Below are 22,898 nucleotides of genomic sequence, written 5' to 3'. Positions count from 1 at the left end.
TCATTCGCCAATCGGCATTCGACAATCAGTGTTCAGCATTTTTCTCTGTAATATTAGTGTTCGTTGTTTACTGTTTTATGTTCAAAATTTAGCCATTTAGCGCAAAGTGCAACTTCAATAGAGTTCTTAGTGTTCTAACCGTCTACGGAATTACATTTCCATATTTTTACTGCCTTATTGTGATCTGCGGTCTTAAATTAACATGAGCCGTCGTCGAATTCATGACAGTTATGAAGATCTGTATGGTAAGCTTTTTTTAGTTTTTTTACATTTCCCGGTGTCTAAAAAGAACATGGTGTCATCATTTACTACAGGTCTACACAATTAATAATAATGATAAACAAAAAATAAATTATAATGTGTCATCTAGTGTCAATGGTGACTTCGTATTACAATGTCCACACCTGATTAGGTATATTCCATAACAATTAACAATATTAAATTACTTATAAGTATGTACAGGATGTGCATTCCTTAATAAAAAAGAATGATGAAAATTCAATTGATGAAGCAATCAAACGTGCGTTTGCATGTGAATAAACGTTAGCTTAACCATTTCGGTTGGTTATTGTATCAATATGAACATATCAACAAACTAAATATTCAGTCGTGTTTCATCAATCTAATGTAAAAATATAATTTTGATAACTTATTACAAATTATATTTACGGAGTTACCTACCTATATATTTTAAAATCATTTTAATGTAGCTATACATTTTAATATCTTAACAATATACAGTTGTAAATTAAAGAATCAACTTATCTTATTATTTTATCATATTAAGGCATACAATTAATTGTATGTGCAGTCATATATTATGATCCATAGCACTGAAACTGTAAAAACATTAGTCCATAATAATATTTAATAACTATTCTGTTAAATTCAATTAATTAAACAGATGAAAAAATAGTTAAATGTGAATATTATGAATTGTTGTTATCAAATATATTTTGAAACTTATATTTAAAAATGTTCACCTTGCAATAGGTAGGTAATTACTAAATAGTGTTTATACCAAATCAAAATGAATCAGTTCATACTCGAGTTTATACACCTTTTTTCACAATATGTCACTTTTTTTGCCCTCCTTAATCTCAGTCATATTTTGGACGTGCTCATAAGGTAAACTTTTGTTTGTTTTTCATTATAAATAATTCAAATTTATGAATCTTAAACTTAACTTTATTATCATGCATGCATGTAACCAATATTTTAAACTAATGTTCGTAGTAAAACTGTAGAAGTATATTTAATTAAACTAAACTATTTAAGAAATAATATTGATTAAATTGATCACAACATACAGTTGTTGTGTAATTGAAAATGTATATCCAAGTTAATTATTATAATTTACTGTAATTATGTATAATAATTAGTTGGTATTTATGACTTTGAGTACTTTTAATGCATAAAAAAAAATTATAGCTAATATTGTAATTTTCAGGTGGTGATCGAGGCTATAAAAAACGTCGTCGTGGTGGTTCCGAAAGTAATGACTTAGAAGATAGATTGGAAAGTCTTGTTCTTAAAGTTGGAGAAAACGTAATTTTATTTGTTTATTATCAATAAGCTTCTTTTTATCAATCATAAATTGTACCAATAATATTTAAATACAATTTCATGTTATTATTACTTATAATTTCTCCATCGTCTTTAAAATATTTAAATACATATTTAAAACATTTTTTTGTAAATCAATTATTTTATAATATATTACTAATAATTTCTTTTTTTGATTTATTTTTATAAACAGACTACTAGCACAATAGAAAGTAATTTAGAAGGTTTGGCTAGTGTACTAGATGGTAATATACAAAACTTTAAGAAAAAAGTACTCAAATTATTAGTAGAATGTGCAGTTAATATGCCGGAAAAGTGTACAATTTATTCAACTTTAGTTGGCTTATTAAATGCTAAAAATTACAATTTTGGTGGTGAAGTAAGTGAATTTAATTTAATAACATACTATATTCTTATTGTAGGGAAAGCTTTTTAATGTATGCCTAATAATAACCTTACAATTTTTTTTTTTGAAAATTTAGTTTGTAGAAAACATTGTACGTTCTTTCAAAGATAGTTTAAAAAATAATTCTTGGAATGAAGCTAGAGTAGTTTTACGTTTCATTGGTGATTTGGTGAATTGTCATGTTGTGTCCGCTAGTTCATTTATACAATTAATGGGGAGTTTATTAGATGTTACTAAAGAAGATGGAGTTCCTAACGTACGAAAAGACTGGTAAGTAAAAGAATGTGAAGTTGAAAACTATTATTTTAAAGTTGTATTTGTTTATAACAGGTATTGTTATGCTGTTATGTCATGTTTACCATGGGTTGGTAGAGAACTCTATGAAAAAAGGGAATCACCTCTCGAAATGTTATTGACAACAATTGAGGTATATTTGAATAAGCGCCCAAAAAAGCATGTTAATATGCTGAGGATTTGGTCCACAGATGTACCTCATCCCCAGGAAGAGTACTTGGAATGTTTATGGAATCAGGTAAAAAAACTGAAACATGACAGTTGGACCGAGACCATTATACCAAGACCTTACTTGACGTTTGACAATGTTTTGTGTGAAGCTCTTCAGCATAATTTGCCTCCCATTGTGCCACCCCCTCATCATAACGCTTGTGTATATCCAATGCCATGGGTTGTATATCGAATGTTTGATTATACAGATGTCACTGATGTGAGTGAATATTGAATAACAAATAATTTAAAATTATTTTTTGATATTTATTTTGAACCAATATATACATTTAGGGTCACATTATGCCTGGTGCTCACTCCATTGAAAGATTTTTAGTTGAAGAACATCTACAACAAATAATTGATATGTCATGCAAAAATAGGAAAGAATGGTAATATTTATCAAAAAAATTCACCCCACTTCTATATGTTAAATATATAATACTTAGATGTATGAATTTATTTTATTACTTTTAGTGCAACTAATTTAATGAATTTTGTACACAAAAACAAAGTACCTCTGGAGTATTGTATTGTTGAAGTGATATTCGGCTTGATGTTCCACCAGCCCAAACCAAAGTATTTAGAAGTAATGTTTGGCTCTGTCTTTATTGAATTATCTAAATTATCAACTAACACAATGCCACTTGTGTTGGCTCAGACAACAGAAATATTATACTCCCGTATAGAATCTATGCATGTCTGTGCTTTTGATAGGTATGTCACATTGTGACTGATTGTTATTTGCAATTCTTAAACAAGCAAATTTGTTTTTAAGGTTTGTATCATGGTTTGCATACCATTTGAGTAATTTCAAATTCAGTTGGTCCTGGCAAGAGTGGGCAGATTGTTTAGCATTGGATCCAGAACACCCAAAACCAAAGTTTGTGCGTGAAGTTCTTCAAAAAGCCATGAGGTGCGCATATCATGTACTAGTTTCATAACAATTATTAATGATTTAAAATTTGATTGATTATTTTTAGGTTATCATTTTATGAGCGTATGCGTGATATTGTGCCACCAGATTTTGAACCTTTATTACCTGAGAAACCGGAACCAAAGTTTAAATATGCTATGGAAAAGTCCAGTAAGATAGATATCAGATTCTAATTGTGTTACAATATTAAAAACTATGAATTGTATTTATTTTTTCAGCATTACCTGGTCAGTTTTTATCAAACACATTACTTACTAAAATACGAAATAAGACAACTCCCGAAGATATAATTGAAATATTAAAAGAACCATTGATATCGGAAAATGGAGAAATTATGGAACCAGCAGACATTGGAATCTCAAATCCAGTAAAAGTTGATGCTTTTGTACAAACATTGTTGTTTATAGCCAGCAAGTCTTTTTCACATGCTTTTGCAGCTATTACTAAGTTCATTAGTGTATTTAAGGTAAACATTTTTATATTCATATGATCTATATCTGTTTTTGGGTAAGTTAATTTACATGTTAATGAATTAAAATTGTAATGAAATTACTTTACCTTCTCGTTTCAAAAAAAAAAGCGGGAAAGTGGATGTCGCTCTGCTGTACATTAGGTGGTGGAGTGGACCTCTGACTAGGGCCAAATCTAACAGATTTGAATGCAATGATAGGTATCATTGTATACGAAAAACGATTCTGAACGGAGATGATTTGTCAGTCTAAGATATATTATATTTAAATATTGTCATATTGTATTCTATTTTGAAACAAATATTTTATTTTTCAATTAGGACGCATTTTGCATAAGGAATGGTTAATCAATTTTTCCAAAAACATTGCGTGTAATTATCATAATTCATAATACCTTATGTTATCATAGATATACATATACCGGGTTTGAGGATAAATCGTTATCATTATGCGATTTCATAAAAATTTAAAACTCAAACGCTCAAAACATTTTTCCTATAATGACGCTTCAAATTTTCTCTATGGCTATTTGAAGCAAAACTTATGGAAAACTTAGTGTTGAATTTTATAACCTTAAATATAAATACAAACAATATTATGAATTTTGAACTACAAAATAATTTGTAAATATTCATGGTTTTGACGAATTTTTGTCAATATTTGAAATTCAAATGCTAATAAAAATTTAATTTGAATTTCCGGTGGACATTTTATTTTGTGATAAAAATTGACAAAATTGTAAGGAATCTTGTATTAATGTTTCAAATCTTAGATTTAAAAAGAAATTTTTTATAAATTTCTAGCTTAAAACAATTTCTGAATTTTTGTGATTTTTATGTATTTTCTCAAAATTAAAAATTTGAATGCTTACAAAATAAAATTGTGACTATGAATTTATTTTATTTTTCAACTGCTATTGTAACAATATGTTAAGAGCCTTGTATTATATTTTCAAGATTTTCTACCCAAAAAATAAATTTTGATCGATATTAATTTAAGAAAAACTAATAATGATCGAAAATTGCATATACCTATGAATAGTTTAACTAAAGTCAAAAATTTCATGGTGGATAGAATATACTCATATAAACATTCGGTGAAAATTTCATGTATGGTCATTTGTTTTAAAGTTAGATCAAAAATCAAAATCGATTTTGTCGAAAACTGCCTGTACGTAAAATTTCCTGTTTTTCCCTTAATTTTTAGTTTGTTTATCCCGATTATTTAGAAAAATATTGAGAATTTTTTAGTTTTGACCCCCCAAAGTACCAACTAGATTCACTTTCTGATCGAACGAAGTACAGAAGTCAAAAATCGAAGCACTTTTACTGCCACAAAAAGTGATGACAGACACAAAAAAAAATATTCATGGTTTTGACGAATTTTTGTCAATATTTGAACTTCAAATGCTAATAAAAAAAAAATTGTGACTATGTATTCTTATAATTTTTAATCACTATAAGAATATCTTATGAGAAACTTTGTTAAATTTCCAAGTATTTTGATGTGTCCAAAAATATTTTATCGACACTTCAAAAAAAATTTTCAGTAAAATTGAAAATTTCAATTGTCTATAAATACCTCAAAAAAGTCAGAATATTTTGAAAATTAAATCATGTAAAGAAAATGCCAATCTTAATAACTGGTAAAAATTTAAAGTATATACGACTTATACTTTTTGAATAATAACAAATATTTAAAATCGTTTGAGGATAAATCGTTATCGTTACGCTATTTCGTAAAAATTTAAAACTCAAACACACTTAAAATTTTTCCTATAATAATGCTTCGAGTTTTCATTATAGCTACTTAAAGAAAAACTAATGGAAAACTTAGTGTTGTATTTTTTATTAATTATTTTTAAACACAAACATTTTTATGATTTTTCAACTTCAAAATAACTTGCAAATTTTCGTGTTTTCGACAGATTTCGTAAAAATTTGAACTATAAACGCTTATTAAAAAAAATTGTGATTAACGATTTTTAATTTTTTTTAGCTACAATACGAACAACTCATAAGGAACCTTGTATTAAATTTTCAAGTTTTTTTGGTCATCCAACATTTTTTTACCGACACTTCAAAAAAAAATTCTCAAAATAGTCGAAAATTTCAGTGGTCTATAAATAACTCAAAAAAAGTCAAAAATTTTTGAAAATTAAACTGTATATAGATATCACGGACATAAACATTTGGTGAAAATTTCAAGTATTTATAGTGATTAGTTTTTGGATTACAACCATATAAAAAAAATTATTTGGTCGAAAACTGGTTTTGCATAAAAATTCCAGTTTTTCTGTCATTTTTTTTTTTTGTTTTTCTGGATTTTTTTGAAAACTGTTGGAAAATGTTTACTTTTGACCTCTATAATGCACCAAGGATATCCTCTTTTCCATCGGAAACCATACCCAAAGTTTGAAATTGAAGCATTATTTCGACTAGTTATGCTTTACACAGACACACACACAAAAAAAAAAACACTTATCATTGTAAAATCAATACATTCATTACTCCGTTCTGAATCTAAAAACTTATTTTTTAATTTCTAAGCTATTTATTGCCATTCTGCTAGCTATTTTACTAATCTAAAAATAAATACACTATAGTTAAAAAGTATAATTTGAACTCCGAATATATATTAAACATGTCAAAACTGTTGTCACACTTTATGCTATTACAATTTTGTTGGATACTTCCAAAAAAATTCTTAAATTCTTAATAAATTGTGTAACGTTTAACAAACAAATTAATGCTTCTGCAGCAACATATTACTTTTGTAACCTTTACTACATATCTATATAATAATCTTTTGAACAGATACTTGTTTGGATTCTCAAAAATAACGAATCTTTTTAGACTGATACATGATATTAAACATAGTTCAAATTTTAGGCTTTAGGAGAAACAGATGACGGTCAATTGCAAATATTAAGAAGCACTTTTGATTTATGGAGTGCAGATCAACAAATGTTAACTGTACTCATTGACAAAATGTTGAAAACACAGATTATTGAATGCTCATCAGTGGCAAATTGGATATTTTCAAAAGAAATGATACCAGAGTTTACCAAGTAATTTATTTTTAGCCCAGTTCGTGAACAATGATCACTAGTAGTTAATGGAAGGTTGCTAAACTAAACATTGTTAATGCCATAGATACTTAGTATTGCATCTTTTGTTTTTATGTATAATTTTATTTTGGTAATTACTGCTGAAAACATTGACTGATCACTTTTCATAAGCCCCATAATGTTATTCAGTTATTTTTAATACTTTAATTTTAAACACTTATCAATCTTTAAGGCTGTATATTTGGGAAATATTATCATTGACCATCAACAAAATGTCCAGACATGTGGATCGATTAACCAGAGAGTTAAATGAAGCTAGAGAAAAGTTGCGCACAACAGCAGCGATAACAAATAGTTCAGATGACAGTGATGCAGAAACAGAAAAAGTTGAGGCAAAACCTAGACAATCAACAACTACATTTGGTGGTCAAGGTGTTCCAATGGATGTAGATGACAATGTTACTGAAGAGATGGTTGAACGTATGGAGGAGAAATTAGAAATGGCTCAAGCTGATCAAAAAAATTTGTTTTTGATTGTTTTTCAGGTATAATGTATAACAAATTTAAAAAATGTATGTAATAATTGAATTTATGTAGAAGTTAATACGGTATTCGTAACTTTTTATGGGCTGCGGGTGATTAACAAACATTAACAAATGTTTTATATGAATACAACAAATCTTTTATTATTTTAAAACAACTTAAATATACTTTACAGTCAACGCACATCACGGTTCATACATCACTACTTCAGTATATCACACACACACACACTAGGACTGATGATAATAATAATAATAATGATAGTAACAACGATAGCAATCATAATAATAATAATAATAATCCCACATTTATTTTTGTTATTTCAGAGATTCATAATGATATTATCCGAACATTTAGTAAAGTGTGATACAGATGACAGACCATTTGACACATACTGGTACAAATACACTGTTGGGCGACTGCAACAGGTGTTTTTAGCTGTAAGTATAACAATTCTTATTTCTTATATTTTTTCAGATTTACTTAGTAAATGAAACACTGTTACATTCTTCATAATATTTTGTATTGAAATACAAATATAACATTACAAACTCATTATGCTGTTTAACAACATTATGGGCAAATTCAAAACAGGCACGTACTGGTAATATAAGGCACAGGATGCTACATTTTTTAAAATACCAATAACAAAAATGTTTAGGACAAATTTAAAATATGTAGATTATTTATAAAATATTAAAATGTTATATTTTGTTTTGTTATAATAAAATATTTAAAATAAATCCTAAAAATCCTAAAAATCGTAAATAGGTACAAAGTTACAACAAACTTCAAACAAAATTTTACAATATTAGATTAAAAACAAATCAGATCAAATATATTTTATGGCAAAGGATACTGTAGCATCCCAGCCAGTCTACCCCTTACCCAAAATATTTTAATTTTACTTTTGTTTGATTTTGTCTGATTTTGCATTTGATTTAACTACTTAGCCACGTTCCCTGTTTAGATTTTTTTCATTTAATATATATTTGTAAATTATACCATATTAATTGCAATCATTTCAATTTATTTATCTGTTTTAGAAAAAATAAGTTATTTATATTATTATACATTATGTAATACTTATTAAAATGACTTGAATAAGTTTTTATTATGAAATATGAAAAACATATAGGAAAAAAAAATTTAAAAAATTGTTAGTTCAGAATTGTATTTATAACACTTTAAGATATATTTAACACTTGTCAAATTTGGTGATAAAATAATAATAATAATAATAGATAAAATGCTATTCTGGCCTTCTATATATTTGTTTACTTAATTTAAACCTGAGCCCTTATTAACCATTACATAAGTTTTTATGATTTTTTAATAGTTATTATTACAATATTACTATGTTACTATTTAACGGTTTTCATGATTTTACTATTGTATATGTGCACTAAATGATAAATTAAACTAACAAAAATTTTTTTATTAGTTTTGATAAATTCCTGTTTCATTTTATTTTCAGCATCATGAACAGGTGCAGAAATACAGTAGTACCCTAGAAGGATTACTTTTCACTCAAGATCTTGACATTCATATCCTTGAAGTGTTCCATCAATTTTTAGCACTTCGTTCTTAAGTATTTGTATTCTTACTTTATCTTACAGCATACTATTATGTTTTTGGTTACCCAAATATTCTCTATTCATTTACTGGTACTCAAAATTAATATTCTTATTTTTATGTAGTATGACAATTTACAATAGTTGGAAAACAAAAATAACATTTTTTTATTACTCTATAAAATGTACAACATTATACCATTCAATAATTTTGTATAATAAATTTCTTACAAAAAATTTAATCTTTATGACTGGTTTAATTTTAAAAATTCGTTGACATCATCTTTGGAGCCTAAAAATACTGGGGTTCTCTGATGCAAGGCTGTGGGTTGTATGTCCAGTATTGGTATCTTACCATTGCTTGCTAATCCACCTGCTTCTTCAATTATGTAAGCCATTGGGTTTCCTTCATATAATAGCCGTAACTAGTGTAATATAAAATTAATTTTGGTATGAATTTAAACAATGAGGCGATATAAAATATAATCTTTACTTAACTATAGATTTTTTTATAAATTCATACCTTGCCGTTTGGTGATTGTTTTGTAGCCGGATACATAAATACACCTCCATACTTCAATGTACGGTGTACATCTGCTACCATCGAGCCAACATATCTGGCACCATATGGTTTACCAAACTGAAATAACAATTCAATTTAATTTATAATTTACAAAGCATAACAATATGAAGACAAAAAATTACCTCTGGATCTTTCTTCCTCCTCACATACTCTGTCACAGATTTGCCCCACAAATGTGAATACCCTTCATTGATACTATAAATGTTTCCCTTGCTAGGTATTTTGATATTACTTTCAGTCAACAAAAACTCACCAATCGACTGTTATAATGATATTATATTTCATATATTAGATCATGTTGAATAATTATATCAAGGTGTATTTCATTAAGTGTTATTGTAGCAACTTACCGGATCTAACATGAACCCATTAACTCCTCTCCCTTTGCCCAGTGATAACACCATCATTGTTGCACTGCCATAAAGCGCATAGCCGGCAGCCACCATATTCCTCCCTGTTTGAAAGGCATTGCTCACATTCGTCTCATTGCTCTCATTGGTCTTTCTGCAAATTTTATACATTGTATATATAATGCGATTAATAAATTACCATAACAAATTTTTTTTTCATACATTATCCCATTATTGGGTTAGGATGGGTTAGGTTAAGTTAGGAGGAACTTGATAAATAAACTAGTATAAATTTTAATTATTAAAAGTATTATTCTGTAAGTTGTAAGTACTTAAAAATTCCAAATATTGAACCGATGGACACAAGACAATCAATGTTGGACGACCCATCCAGAGGGTCAAAACACACAATGTATTTACCACGTTTTTCAGTTTCAATCTAAAAAAATAAGCAGTATAACATTACAACTACATAATAATATGATCATAGTATTGTTATTGTGTTGACAAGTAAAAATTTTCACATCAGAATAGTTTACCATGCCTTTTTTTAAACTTTAAACACCTTAATTTTAGAGATGTGAGTATGTATTACTATACAATGGTATAAAATTGTATTATTACAGATTATATAAAATATAATAAATATTATTAACTATGATACATATTTATACTATCTGTAGTATTATAAACATGGTATATACTATATATATATAAAAAAAAAATTGTTACAATTTATTATTAGAATATTAATTTGATATTCAAGGGGCCTGATCATGACTTGTGACATGCTTTACAGATAAACTTTCACACCTTGATAGACACTTATGCCAGGGTAAATTGGACTTGGATTTTTTAAACTGCAAAATACAATTTTGAATACAACCAATTTTTACAAGCCTTTGTTTTTTTAAAATCATTTTTCAATTTTTGTTTTAATAGTAGCGAAATCAAAAACCAAAGTCCCATAATGCTCTGTAAAAAATCATTCATTTTCTCACAAAAAAAAAAAAAAATTATAATAATGAAATCAGACAACTCTACGGTGTGAGAGTTTTTCCGGTAAAGCCTGTATTCAGTTTGTTATATCGTATAGTTGGCGGTGCAGTGACATATGCGAGTATGTGACTAAAGAAATTAACTGAAAAAATATTTTGTTTTACATTATGATATTTATAATTTTGTAAAAAATTAAATTGAGTTAGGTTAAATTTCATTAATTGCAATAAATATAATTATAAGGAAGCTTTTTTAAAAGTTTTGCTTTATAGATACATTATTCAAAAGTTTAAAAATACGAATATTTCGAATATTCGATACGCACGTCAATATTAATAATATTAATTAAATAATTTTTAAACAATACTTAACGCCGTTAAAGAATGTACTTATATTGTAGGTAATTATAGTTATTTACTTATTTCACTGTATCCTAATTTCGTACGTGTTAATAACATTTAAAGTTACATATATATTGTGTTATATATTAGCAGGTGCAGATCCAAGGGTTGCAAGGGTCGATCCCCCCTCCCTCCCCGGTATATCTACTCTGGATTCGTGCCTATACATTAGGTGTCTTAAAAATATTTGGAAATGTAATGTTTTATTTCGGGGATTTTTATTCCGTTTACCCTTGGAACCGTATACAACCTAATCACTAATTTATTATCATTTATAATAAAATTGCGTATTGCCTAAATATTCCGCCGTGTTAAAATGATAAATATACGTGCAGGCAATATAATTTACTAAGAATATTGTAACTTTATTATTTTAAATTGACATACCCATAGATAGTGTCTCTAAACAGGCGCGTAGCTATAAATTTCTAAAGGGGGGAGGGGGTTATTCAAAATTAATTGAAAAAATTATAAACAAAAAATTGATGACGTAGGTATACGATACTTCATCATGATAATCAAATGATCAATAATTAAGAAGTTGTAAACGTTTTCTTACACGCTGCATAAAAAGATATATTAAATCGTGCATGAAACGAGTAATCGATAAAACGTCACAGAACGGTCTAAAATATTAATTAATGCATGGCTTCAGTGCTTTACATTATTGTTATCGTAATATAAACTAATATACTTAATTTTAATAAATAAGTGTAAATCACGATTTAAGATAATTCGTGCTTATGATGCATCTTTATCTTGATAAAAAAATATTAAGTATACCATGGCTGAGGGAGGGTGTTATTACACCTGTAACACCCCACCCCTGGCTACGCGCCTGTCTCTAGATAATAGCTAGGTACGAGTCTATCAGGATTGGTAGAATGACTTAAAATATTAATTTAAAAGCATAACATAAATAAAAAACAGCGACGCGATAAGATGACGTACTTCTATCACAGTCTCGTTTTCTTCGCTGACCAACATATGGACCGTAAAAGACGACGCCAACATGTTGATGAACAATTCGTTGCTGAGCACGTCCAGCTTCTTGACGTCTTCGCCCTGCACGTTCGTAGACCCATCCATGCCATACCTATATACAGAACGTGATAGTTGCGTTATGTGTAAGTATTATATTATTCTTACCGGTAAGAAGGTACATAATATTATAGCCAATATGGAAATTTCAGTGCCTACTATGTATAACTATTTAGTGTATAGTTAACGTGACCATAATTTGTATTCTTCAAAGCGGGACACCTGTACATTTTAAAAAGAAAACCATATAATTTTGCGTAAGATAAAAATTTTTTTTATTGAAAAATAAAACATTTATAATTGTTTCTATGAAAAATGACAATAGAAAAAGAAAATATATTAATCATATAATAGACTCCCAAAAATCTATGGACTATTGGTTTTAGTGTTTTACTACAGTATATATAAAATATGTAGGTATATATAATATATTATATTCTGTAAACTGTATAGGTAGGTACAGAATAAATGTATGATTGTAATATGTGATCAATAAATACCTACCACCAGAGCCGTGCCGTGGGGGGGGGGGGGGGCTAGAGGGCATACGCCACGGGCGCATCGTTTAAAGGGACCCTAAAAATTTTATTATAATATTTTAAACTTTAAGAGGGTGAATATTTTTAATTTTGCCTTGGACGCCAAATCATAACGGCACGTCTTTGCCTACCACAAGTCGACTTTTCTGAAATCCGGACGTATGGTCACGTTATATGTATAGTGTATAATAACTAATAAGTACCGCGCTAAGCTATATTGCCACCCCGCATGGAAAATTAAAATATGCAGCCCTTAAGAAAATTATGATTATAATTATGTAGGTATTTTTATTTTATGTCGATTCTAAAAAAATTGCCGCCCCCATTGCCTATCTTTAAACGTGGCTCCGTGTATACTACACTATATATAATATATATATATATATATATATATATATATATATAGGTACTTGCACGGACCTGATTTTGTAAGCCGAAGCTCGTTCAATATTTGTCTTACGTAAATCAAACACAGCTGGTCGGGTTTATTTTAGTTAGGTAAACGTATTACTTATACTTGTATACTATTATTTGTTAAGTTGGTGTAGGTACCCACATTAAAAGTCGATAGTTATAAAAGCTTCTTATTACATTATATTTTTGACTATAATATAGGTACCCACCTACCTAAATGCCCATCTTTGAGTATTCGATATTAAACTACTGGACATTGAGCGAGTTGAAAATGTAAAAAATCTATGATGTAAAATAAAAAAGTTCAAATGCTTACAAGTGCGCTAGTCCGGCTCTGCGCACGGCCGAGCTGACCGCCTTGACGGCCGTCTGAATGCTAGTCAGCAGTTGGGTCAGATCTCCAGTGGCCGCCGGGACTTTTTTCTGTTCGGCCAACACATACCGGGTGAGCGTCATGCAGTTCGAGTCGAACGCCGGTGGTTCGTACTGTTGCGTCATCTCGATCGGAATTTTGGTACTCAAACACGGTTGTAATGGTGCCGGAAGTCTGCGCTGGAGGAGATCGGCTGAATCTAATAAGCACACACGAAAATACAATAACATGATTGGGTTCGTAGGTCATTTTACATTAAAACGAGTACATTTTATAACATAGTATATATATAAGTATATAACAACTGTGCAAAAAGAGGATAAGTCCATCAATTTTCATTTTATAGTAATTTTTCACACACCACTCACTTAAATTCATCGTTTACAGCAGAAAATTACTGTTAGAACTCCTATTATATATGTATATATGTATTATGTATATATATATATATACCCATTCCTAAAATGGTTTTTTATGCCTCTCAAAAAAGTTATAAAATTGAATATACCTATCCTCTTTCTGCAGTTAACGACTCAATTATATATTATCAATTATTAGTATTGATATTTGTTATTACTTTATTAGTAACGACTTACGACTTTATTTTATATATCATAATAATATATTACCGAAAAATGTGAAAACCCTGATGCACTGTTTGGTAGCCGCCGATCTCAACATTTACTGTTTTTTATTTTTTCATTTTATTTTTTTATGTGACTGACAATATGTTTCTCATCACCTATATAATTATTATATATTTACACGGCCGGTTGAATAGTACCAATATCAATGACATATCTGTAGGCTGGAGGTCCAAGGGCCCGGACCGGAGAGGGGCCATCCCACCAAAACATTTCATAAATATTTTAAAATAATTATTTATTTTTTTTACCATCAAATAGATAAAATTTGGGATTATTGCTTGATAAAGCAAAAAAAAAAAAAAAATACTAGCAGCAGGTCATCTGCAAGATTCAATTGTAAATTATTTTTTTAAATGGCTCGGTTATTTATAATTATAATCCACAATATTTTTGATTTTTTGATAAAACTATTAGGATAGGCCTGCTCGTGTGTCTTTAATAATGAACAATATTAAGGAAATATGCGATTGTATTGACATCGCCCATTGCATTTGTATTTTTCAAACCAAATTACCCACCCGTTTATTGTGTTGTTTCCGCGGTATTAATATAACAGTTTAACTTTTAATATATGTATGGCTAATAATTCCTTCACGCTGCTTTTGTTTAAATATTCTCGAATTGTTTTGTATGATATTATAATTTTTAAGTGAGTTATGAAAATATTCTCATTTTAAAACGCTAATAATTCACCTATAAAAAATAGAATATTGTAAGAATACCAACGAGAGAACACAGATAGGTAATTTATACATTTAAGTTTGATGATAGTTCAATTAACTTTAATATTTAAGCTAAAAATACAAATTGAAACTGCTGGACGTACATTTTGGTAGGTACCTACTACCTATTACCTACGCGTATTATGCAGCGTTAGTAAGATGGAGACAGCATAATAATATGCGAGTACAACGTATTCTTAATAGCAAGTGTAAACAGCAATAATCATTAAAAAAAAAATTACAAATAAATATTCAAATCTACGTGCAAATAATATCCAGAATATCGAGGAACTATCTAGAGAACGTGTTAGATAATTTAGATGAGTATAAATAATATGGGTGGCCTATTTTATTAAATGTGATGACATTGTACATAATATAATATTTTTGCTAATGTGTTTACTTATTATGCATACTCAATATTATTATAGTACAGTAAAACCTCTAAATATCGGACACTCTCGGTCGCTTAAACGATATTGAGGCAGGTTTTAGAAAGTCATATTTTAGAATGCCGAATTTTAGAATGTAAGTTTTAGAAAATAAAACTTTTAGAATTTCAATTTTTAGAAAATTTTTTTTTTTACTGTTTATTCGTATATAAAATGTTTTCAAATAATTCTTTCATAATAAAAATAAATATAATAATTGTTAATACTTATTACTCTATATTAGCAATAGCTCTCATAAATTTATCTAAATTAGAATTAGAATCATTAATTATTCGTTTACATATTTGCAATAAGTTTATCCGTGTTTCATTGTACTTTTTTCTCTTGAATAGTTGTTAATATCAATAAAATAAAAATTTTATAACGATTATTGAGTAACAAAGCATTATGTTTATAAATATTTTGTATTTTGATATTTACCGTCTTCCTGATCAAACATTAACTATATAATTACAAATTTGGAAAAGTATCATAATTTCTACATTCTGTATCGTAAATTCTATTAAAAACTGTATATTTTATTTTCTAAAAGTTTCATATTCTAAAATATAGATTTTCTAAATCTTTTCATTCTAAAACTCGGAATTCTAAAACTTGATTTTCGAAAACATGCACCCAAATCCGCTTAAACGTCGTCCGCTATTAAGAGGTGTCCGTTAAATGAGTTTTTACTGTATAGTAAAATATGCACCATGTGCCATGTGGTACCATGCATACCGTGCGTGCGCAATGTGCGCATATAATATAATATAAGCATTTCGTACATGAGCTCGTTACCGGAATTAAAATTAAAGCTCTATGATTGGTTTATTTGAAAATACCACGAAATAGTTTATACGGTCAATAATAATATTATTATCTTAGGGTTATGAAATATATGAAATATACGAAATAATTAATTTATTTGATATTTAAATGCGTATTGTGCGTAGTGCGTACCCACGAGTCACGACTGCAGCGAACAATGTCTACCCCAAAAAGGCCCAGTGCCGTAGAAACCGCGGTGCGGGCGGTTCATTGCACCGGGGCCCCGCGTTGCAATTATTTCTAATATGAGGCCCATACTTAAATAAAATAATATAAGAATTAAGAATCTATACTAATAACAATTTTCTTAATAAGATCATAATATAATGATAATGCCGTTCACATTTTGTTATTTTAGTATAATACCTATAGCACCACCAGGCGCCAGGCTTCAAATTAGCACTCCCAGTTCCCATATAATAACATGTAGTAATATAATTATTTTTAAATGTTTTGAATACATAATATATTATGTAGGTACAGTATACTTGCTTAATAGCTTAAATAAATAAAGAGTAGCGGTTACATTACCATTTATACAATTTCAACTTTATTATTAGTTATTAATATTTGTCTATACAAAGTATTGAAGAAAAATTGATTAACATTTTAATTAATTATATTAGTATTATACTATTATAATTAAAAAAGTCAGAATATAAATAAGTGCAAAATTTAAAATTATTGCAATGCAGTTTATTATATTATAAGTGGAGTTGTGAACTGTGGGGGGGCTAAGCCTCCCACGAATCTGTGTACCATCAATTATATCAGCACCCCCTACGTTCACACCAAATGTGCGCCTTTAAAGGGGTCACAGACTAAATTTGCACTGGGGCCCATCTATTTCTAGCTTCGGCACTGCAAAAAGCACGTGTGAATATACATAACACACAATATTATTATACTGTCTATATAATAAATAAAAATTATATATTATAGTATACAAATACAAGCTCCCAATTATTACCAGTCTATTGATTTCTGAATTCATTAAAATTTCGTCCGTATTATTTTGGATCGTGTTTGTTTTGTATATATAATATATAATAATACAATATTCCTACGTAATCAAAAACTACTTTATATACCTATTCCCTGAAATACGCGGAAGTAAATATAGTTGTTTTTTATATATATATAACCAAGACTGAGGATAAAGTTTAAATTCTAAGCAATAATCTTTTTAGTAAATATTGTTAATTAATGTTTTCTATTCAAAGTGCACATCATACATTCTTAAACAGTATAACGTCTATAACTGTACTATAATGTATGGACAGTGAAAAATGTGTTATGTGACTTATCATATCGGTATGATTCATAAACTGTACACATATATATACCACGATTTAACAACTATGTGTTATATCTATAATTCAGTATTAACTATATTATAATATACAAAAATATGTCAGTACAATGTGTTTGTGATAACAATAATTATATAGGCTATAATAATTTGGTAAACATATTTGTTGATAACAATATTTTGTCAATAACTATAGTCTATCTATATAATAATATGGTTTTAAATTAATAGTAAAATATAACGCAATGTTTACTTGAGAGCGTGTGATTAGTGATTTATAGCTACTTATAGGTAGGTGTAGCTACACGACACACATATAGAATCACCAAGCACATAGTATAGGTAAGAATCAAAAATCCAGTGCGCTGGGTAATAATAATCATAATTATCAATTTGTAGGATATTTCACAGGTTCTTAAAACTTTTTCAAACATAATTTTGTAAAAAAAAAAAACAGTAAGGCCAAGTAAAAGTATTAGCATATGGTATATCTTTAAGTGTTTAATGTTTTTATGATAGTTTAGTTTTGTTTTTACTTTTATGTAAATAATATATAAGCTGCTACGTCTATGCTAGGTAGTTATAGGGACTTTTGAAAACATATTAAGTTTATCTGTATAGTTGCATACTTATATTATTTATATTCAAATATATATATACATTATATTATATAATGTAAAAGCTTTAATATTAAATTAAACATAATACTAGGTAAAATCATAATATTGTGTATACCTACATCATTGCCGCTTTAGGTATATACGAGCTCGAATTTCTGATAATAATATATTTTCTTTCGGAATGTGTTCATTAAACTCTGATAGGCTGATTGGATTTTTATTTAAATTAAAATCGTTTCAATAGTATCATAAAATATAGATATATATTATAATGTATAGGTTATCGGTTGCATTTCGAACTCCGCCCGCACAGCAGTTTAATGAAACGATATCATTTCGTAATAATAAATTATTAGAGTAAAGCATTATAAGCATTATTTAGTTTACATTTTAATATATATGCATACTCTATGTTTGTATTTAATCGTATTGTAAAGTAAGTTATCATATTAGTGTTGTACTGATGTCCATTTTAATAAGCAATTGTCTTTGGGCCACCCAATATAAAATACAAATAGTAAAAATAATAAATAATATTATCAAAGTTCATTTTTTACAAGTGTTGTGCGTAATATATCGTGACGAGGTGTCAGATGACACCTCGATGGTTTTCCAAATAAACTTAATTTTTCTAATATTATATATTGTGTATATATAGCTTCGAGGTATTATGAAACACTATTCTGTGAACTATATGATTGTATGAATGTTATTATTGTATTTTCGTGTAATGAGAGTGATACGTACTATTGTGTATAGTGATACGTCCGTTCAATTTTTTAAATACAATAGGTGTGTGTATGTGTTTATACTTTACATTAATAATATAAGCATGCTATTATAATAATATCTACATTCAAGTGAAGTTGTTTTCTCATCTTATTTTTCATCATTAATTTATAAAAAAAAAAATACAAATGTATTCCTCAAAGCTCAAACATATACATAGACAAATACAGTAACAAATTAATTATATTATTATAATTTCGATACATTCAAAAATAAACTTTGAAACAGTTTAAATTCTTTAATTATGTAATACCCATCGACCTAATTTCTACTATGTATTGCTATATCTTTAGATGTTCATTTTTATAGGCCCCCATAAGATGTGAGATATCGTCTGATATCGGATACACTCGTTTAAACAATAATTGAGTTTGTACTTATTCTCGTGCATACTATAATACAATTTTAGATTAAAATCAGAATATTACATTAACTGCATCGATGTTTTACCGATTATGAATATAATACTAGGTATTACCTAACGCCACTCTACTGTGATGAAGGTCACTGTTGCACGAGGGTGCGTTCTCGGCCAAAGCTTACGAAATTGCAATAGTTAATATACTTAATAAATCAGTTATTCTATGTAATAATGTTATAATGGTAAATACTCGTTTTACATCATTCGCTATATTATATTTTATCATATATTTTATTACGTTATATTATTATAATAGATATATAGGTTTCGTTGTAAATATACTCATGCAAATTTACAGTTTGTATAAAGTTATATACTTGTATAGTCGACTATTTTTTTTATTGATCTTAAGCACCAACAAACATTGGCCATTATTAGTATTTTGTAGAGGCTTACGATCTGTTTAACGCGAGAATTCGTCACTAAAAACTACCCTGGTGGTTACCCATCCAGGCACCGGCAACGCCGGCCAATGCTTGACCTCAGCACACATTAGCGACTGATGCCAACCATCAAGCCATGCCAGGTCTCAGTATTATATTATAAATTAGATCCTATGGCTTATCATGGATTTCTTCAGTGCATATTATAGTGATTATGGCAATTTGCGAATAGATTATTATTATTTATCATCATCGTAACCGTATGGAACGTTTAAAATTTAAACGTAAACATCGGAATTAATTATAACATTAAATCTATTTTATATATTATTATACAGTAATTATAGTTGTACAATGTACACATTACATTACATAATACAATAATTGATATGAGTGTAGACTATTGGAGAAATTCCAACAAAATAAACATCAGGATTGAAGCTTTAATTTTTCTCTCGTTTCTTCGTTATCGTGCCATAAAAATATAGAAATAAAATCAACTATTTAAAGCTATTGTCAATTGTCATCAGTTGCATATTTCTTCCGCTACCTCTTTTATTTTTACAGTTTTTCCAATCGACGGAACTCTGTCATGATATAATAATATAATACATTATTAATGTTATGTGGATAAATTAGTTTGCTTTATTTAGATCAGAATGATCAGATGATAGATCATGAGATGTATGCAACGGTATTAGAGATATATAGTGCAAAAGGGTGGTTCCAGCTATACGAAAACGAATCAAAAAATCGTTCGCTCTCTACTCACACAGACTTATCTCTATGCAATAACCAGAATTTTTTATTTGGTAAAGTTTCAACATTTTTTTTTTATACTCAATCTGCACACCATCACCAGAGCGATTCTAGCATGACACACATGGTAAGTCAACGGTGTGATAAAAATTAGAGGGAGGAAATACATAAAAAAAATAGCTCTTGTTTTTACCTTTGGATCGAAGACGAGAACCGTAGGTATTGTTATTGACGTTGAAATTTGCTGTAAAGTATCTGTAAAGTGTACGGAGTGCCGATCGACATACAGTAAACGACTGATAAGTGAGGACTGTGTCACTATGACGAGTGGACTGAGTGGAGACTATTTTTGTAGACGCTTAGAAGGTCATCGCTTTCAACAAACACACTTACGGGAATATGTGCGCGCGCATGCACAAGTTGTTTACAAAGATTATTAAGTAGAATTTATTATTATTATTATTATTATTAATGTTATTATTATTATTATGCATATTATGAATTAAACAATTATACAAGCGTGTTCGTATGTAAACCGAAAACGGGTAATTATCGAACGTCTGCGATATTGATAGTCAATAGTCAATAATGACATAAAAGTCTAGTATGTATCATAAAAATATACAATAAACAGCAAATGTGACATATATCGCCATATTTGAGTCTAAAGTGGTGAAAAATTCCAGGGAAAACTACCATATAGTTTTAAAAGCGTTCTATATATATTATCATTTTATGTATAATATCTAATTTATAAATTATAATCAGTAATCGTGTAAGCATATAACCATCCCACTTGTAACCCAGAGAGTAGAATAAAAAAGGGGGGTTCAAAAACCTGAATTTTCTGAGCTCCTTCCTGAGTTAGATGAGCCATCGTCCCTTGACACATCACTGCCCAGTATAACGTACGTGCGTGATGTATATTTACCCCCGTCCACCACTATTCCTACTAATAACCCTGCCAATATCCGCCGATCTGCATCGTGCAGAATATCATAATTTTTTTTTGCGCCCGTGCTTGAGAAAAACTTGTGCACGCACTCGAATGCGATAACTAATATTTCATTAGCGCACAAGGTACAATAGCCACAGCTTGCATAATCTGTATATTATGCTGTGTATATGCACGCATGCGCAATAGTGTATTACCACCATATTATTGTGCATGCCTCGTCGTAATAGCTGCTGGATACATGTAATATAATATGTATGTATTACGATCGTTGACTACACTAGGCATCATGTATTGATTTATGATATACATTTAACAATAATATGCCTTTAAGTGTACAATAAACAACAGACAGGCAAACCGATTTTCCTCGGGAGCAACTGGTTTTGGTCGGAGGACGGTCGTGTTATCTCATTAAAATCAGTATAACTCTTTTATTGTTGAGTTTGTTATTACCAAGAGAAGTTAATTATGAAAAAAAAAACCAAGAAAGTTGTGCGGAAAATTAGCACATTTAAGAAAACTTAACGACCATGTTAACTTTTCTGATATGACCTTAACGTTTTTGACAATATAAATTACTAAAAGTCATCCATTATTATTAATAACTTTTAGTTTAATTTTAATTTTTTTAAATTCCAGCAGTGTTGGACTAAATGGACGTACAAAGTTAAGTCACGTAATTCCTAAAACTTAAAAGTCAAAAATATACAAGTGTAAAAGAACGAACAACGTAATTGCGGAATAAAGTTGAACGGAATCGATCGATGAAATCAAAACCAACAACAGAAAATAGTATGTTGAATTTAACCCCTATAATTGAAATGCATTTAATTCTACCGTGGAAATCGATTACAGTAAAATTTAATGGGAATCGTTGCTTTTGGACAAACAAACTTCGTGTGTCAATATTGGAAGACGTTTAAGTTTAAAAATGAAACCTCGGATAGTCAAAATTTAAAATTCCCAGGAGTTATCAAAAAAGCCAGAAAAATTAAAAAATTATGGAAAAACGTGATCTTTTACGAAAATATTGGTGATATTGGTGTAACTCTAAGGCAAATTACCGTAGATAATTAAAATATTCACTGAATGTTTATATTGGCATTTTCTATATTTGGCAAAACATTTCAAACATTTTAAAGTTACTTATAGACATTTAAGATTTTCCATTTTTTTCCTATCAAACAAAATTGTATTCTTTTGGTAAAAAAGTTTGAAAATTAAATGCGAGGCTCCTAATTTATTGTAACAATGGTAG

The 22,898-nt window shown here is 28.7% G+C and overlaps 2 protein-coding genes across 3 annotated transcripts; one reads left to right on the top strand and one right to left on the bottom strand.

Moving 5' to 3' along the window:
• On the top strand, positions 1-9,312 carry Cbp80 (Nuclear cap-binding protein subunit 1). Its single transcript, XM_089218974.1, has 14 exons — positions 1-245; positions 1,451-1,548; positions 1,760-1,945; positions 2,049-2,242; positions 2,303-2,696; positions 2,771-2,868; positions 2,954-3,193; positions 3,255-3,392; positions 3,460-3,563; positions 3,632-3,879; positions 6,775-6,953; positions 7,186-7,498; positions 7,823-7,936; positions 8,974-9,312. The coding sequence occupies exons 1-14, from the start codon at positions 203-205 to the stop codon at positions 9,085-9,087; spliced, it is 2,463 nt and encodes an 820-aa protein (XP_089075100.1). The 5' UTR covers positions 1-202; the 3' UTR covers positions 9,088-9,312.
• fbp (fructose-1,6-bisphosphatase) lies at positions 9,215-21,036 on the bottom strand. Of its 2 annotated transcripts, XM_089218976.1 has the most exons (9): positions 20,876-21,017; positions 14,400-14,512; positions 13,714-13,969; positions 12,355-12,499; positions 10,336-10,442; positions 10,004-10,157; positions 9,776-9,913; positions 9,594-9,710; positions 9,215-9,495 (listed from the first exon to the last, which is right to left on the bottom strand). In XM_089218976.1, the coding sequence occupies exons 2-9, from the start codon at positions 14,449-14,451 to the stop codon at positions 9,316-9,318; spliced, it is 1,149 nt and encodes a 382-aa protein (XP_089075102.1). In that variant the 5' UTR covers positions 14,452-14,512; positions 20,876-21,017; the 3' UTR covers positions 9,215-9,315. The 2 variants fall into 2 exon arrangements, with proteins under 2 accessions (XP_089075102.1, XP_015366877.1); XM_015511391.2 differs by lacking the exon at positions 14,400-14,512 and having other exon boundaries at positions 20,876-21,036.
• Between the last annotated feature and the right edge of the window lie 1,862 nt (positions 21,037-22,898).

Source organism: Diuraphis noxia, unplaced genomic scaffold (genome assembly GCF_037042655.1).
Source record: "Diuraphis noxia isolate RWA-SAM2 unplaced genomic scaffold, SU_Dnox_SAM2 contig0002, whole genome shotgun sequence".
Classification (NCBI taxonomy): domain Eukaryota; kingdom Metazoa; phylum Arthropoda; class Insecta; order Hemiptera; family Aphididae; genus Diuraphis; species Diuraphis noxia.
The sequence above is the reverse complement of the archived record's forward strand: the minus strand, read 5'-3'. Positions and strand labels throughout refer to the sequence as shown.